This window comes from Austrofundulus limnaeus, unplaced genomic scaffold (assembly GCF_001266775.1).
Source record: "Austrofundulus limnaeus strain Quisiro unplaced genomic scaffold, Austrofundulus_limnaeus-1.0 Scaffold351, whole genome shotgun sequence".
Lineage (NCBI taxonomy): Eukaryota > Metazoa > Chordata > Actinopteri > Cyprinodontiformes > Rivulidae > Austrofundulus > Austrofundulus limnaeus.
The window spans coordinates 34,415-35,824 of NW_013952753.1; the positions used below are offsets into that span (position 1 = coordinate 34,415).

Below are 1,410 nucleotides of genomic sequence, written 5' to 3' on the forward strand. Positions count from 1 at the left end.
AAATCGATACAGGGCTTTAGAATATCGATACAGTATCGGGAAATGAAATATCGCGATATTTCAGTGTATCGATATTTTCTTACACCCCTAAGCAGTAAAGCAGGGAAAGATGAGAGAAGACAGGAGAGAGGGAAAAAGTGTATTACTTATTATCTTAGCAGTAGTTCTTACCTCATCCAGAACCACCCAGTGGCCTGCCTTCAAGGCAGCCAAAAGAGGACCATCACGCCATGCAAACTCTCCTCCCTTCCCTCCTTCCACTGGGAGATCTGTTCCAAACAAATCGCTCACATCCTGCAGAAAGAGCCCCGTTTCAACCAGCTGTCAGCATTCTATGGTTCATGCAACAAACAAACAAACAAACAAACAAACAAACAAACAAACACTTACCGTTTGCTCTGACAGGTTGATTCGGACCAGAGGGTTTCCAGAAGCTTTGGCCAGCGCTGCCACTAGGCTGGTCTTTCCCACACCGGGGGAGCCCTCCAACAGCACTGGCCTCTTCAGCTTCAGAGCTCGCAGAAGCCTCTGGGCGTTCATTGCTGTGGTGCCTGCTGTGAAGGCGTAGTCTGACAGGCTGCAGTTCACAGCCTGATGCCCTTCAAACACATTATTACCAGTCATAAATACAAGAACTRAACTTTATATGAAGAAAACCGTCTAGTACAGAACAGAGAAACAAAGTCTGTATTCTAAAGACAAGGTTCCTATGTATTTTTCATTCATGTATTCCATTTTTTTCAAAACATCAATTTTCAAATTTCGACACCAATTTTACTTCTAAACACAAAGGCAGAATTTATGACAAATATTACTATAATATTTTGACTGCTTTAGTTTTATATATGCAAACTGCAAACACCCATGATCATGTACCAACTATTATCAGAATATCTCTTGAACAGATTTTAATGGTACTCAGAAAGTACCATATTTATTCATCTATAATATGATCTCATGTATAATCTGTTTGATCATTTCTGCTGTATCAGATTTTTTTTATTTTATTTTAACAACATATGTACTAAAAGGCACACAACAACAAATGTATAACAGTAAATACAACAAAACCTATCAATGTGAAATTTACCAATGCTCATTTGTTAACTGGTGTGATGAAAGAAACAGATAGAGCTGTGTGGCTCTGACAAGTGTGGATGAAGCTGAATCAAAAGCCTTCAAAATCAGGCTCACCATCAGTGTTATTAAAAGTTTCTGGTATTCCTCCTCTGTACTAAAAGCATCAGAATCCTACGGAAGAGCATTGCATTCACCAAATAAAATAAAAAAATAGGATTCCTGATCTCATAATTACGAGATCAGGATCTCATAATTATGAGATAAGATGCCATATTATGAGATCAGGATCTCATAATTATGAGATAAGATGTCATAATTATGAGATCTCAT

The 1,410-nt window shown here is 38.3% G+C and overlaps 1 protein-coding gene across 1 annotated transcript in view; it reads right to left on the minus strand.

The window, feature by feature from the left end:
• LOC106527935 (midasin) overlaps nucleotides 1-1,410 on the minus strand; it is a gene marked incomplete at its 3' end in the record, with an annotated part of 120,394 nt that overhangs the window by 30,286 nt on the left and 88,698 nt on the right. Inside the window, 2 exon segments of the mRNA XM_014022960.1 lie at nucleotides 172-294; nucleotides 391-599. Of these exon segments, the coding sequence (XP_013878414.1) occupies nucleotides 172-294; nucleotides 391-599 (332 nt within the window).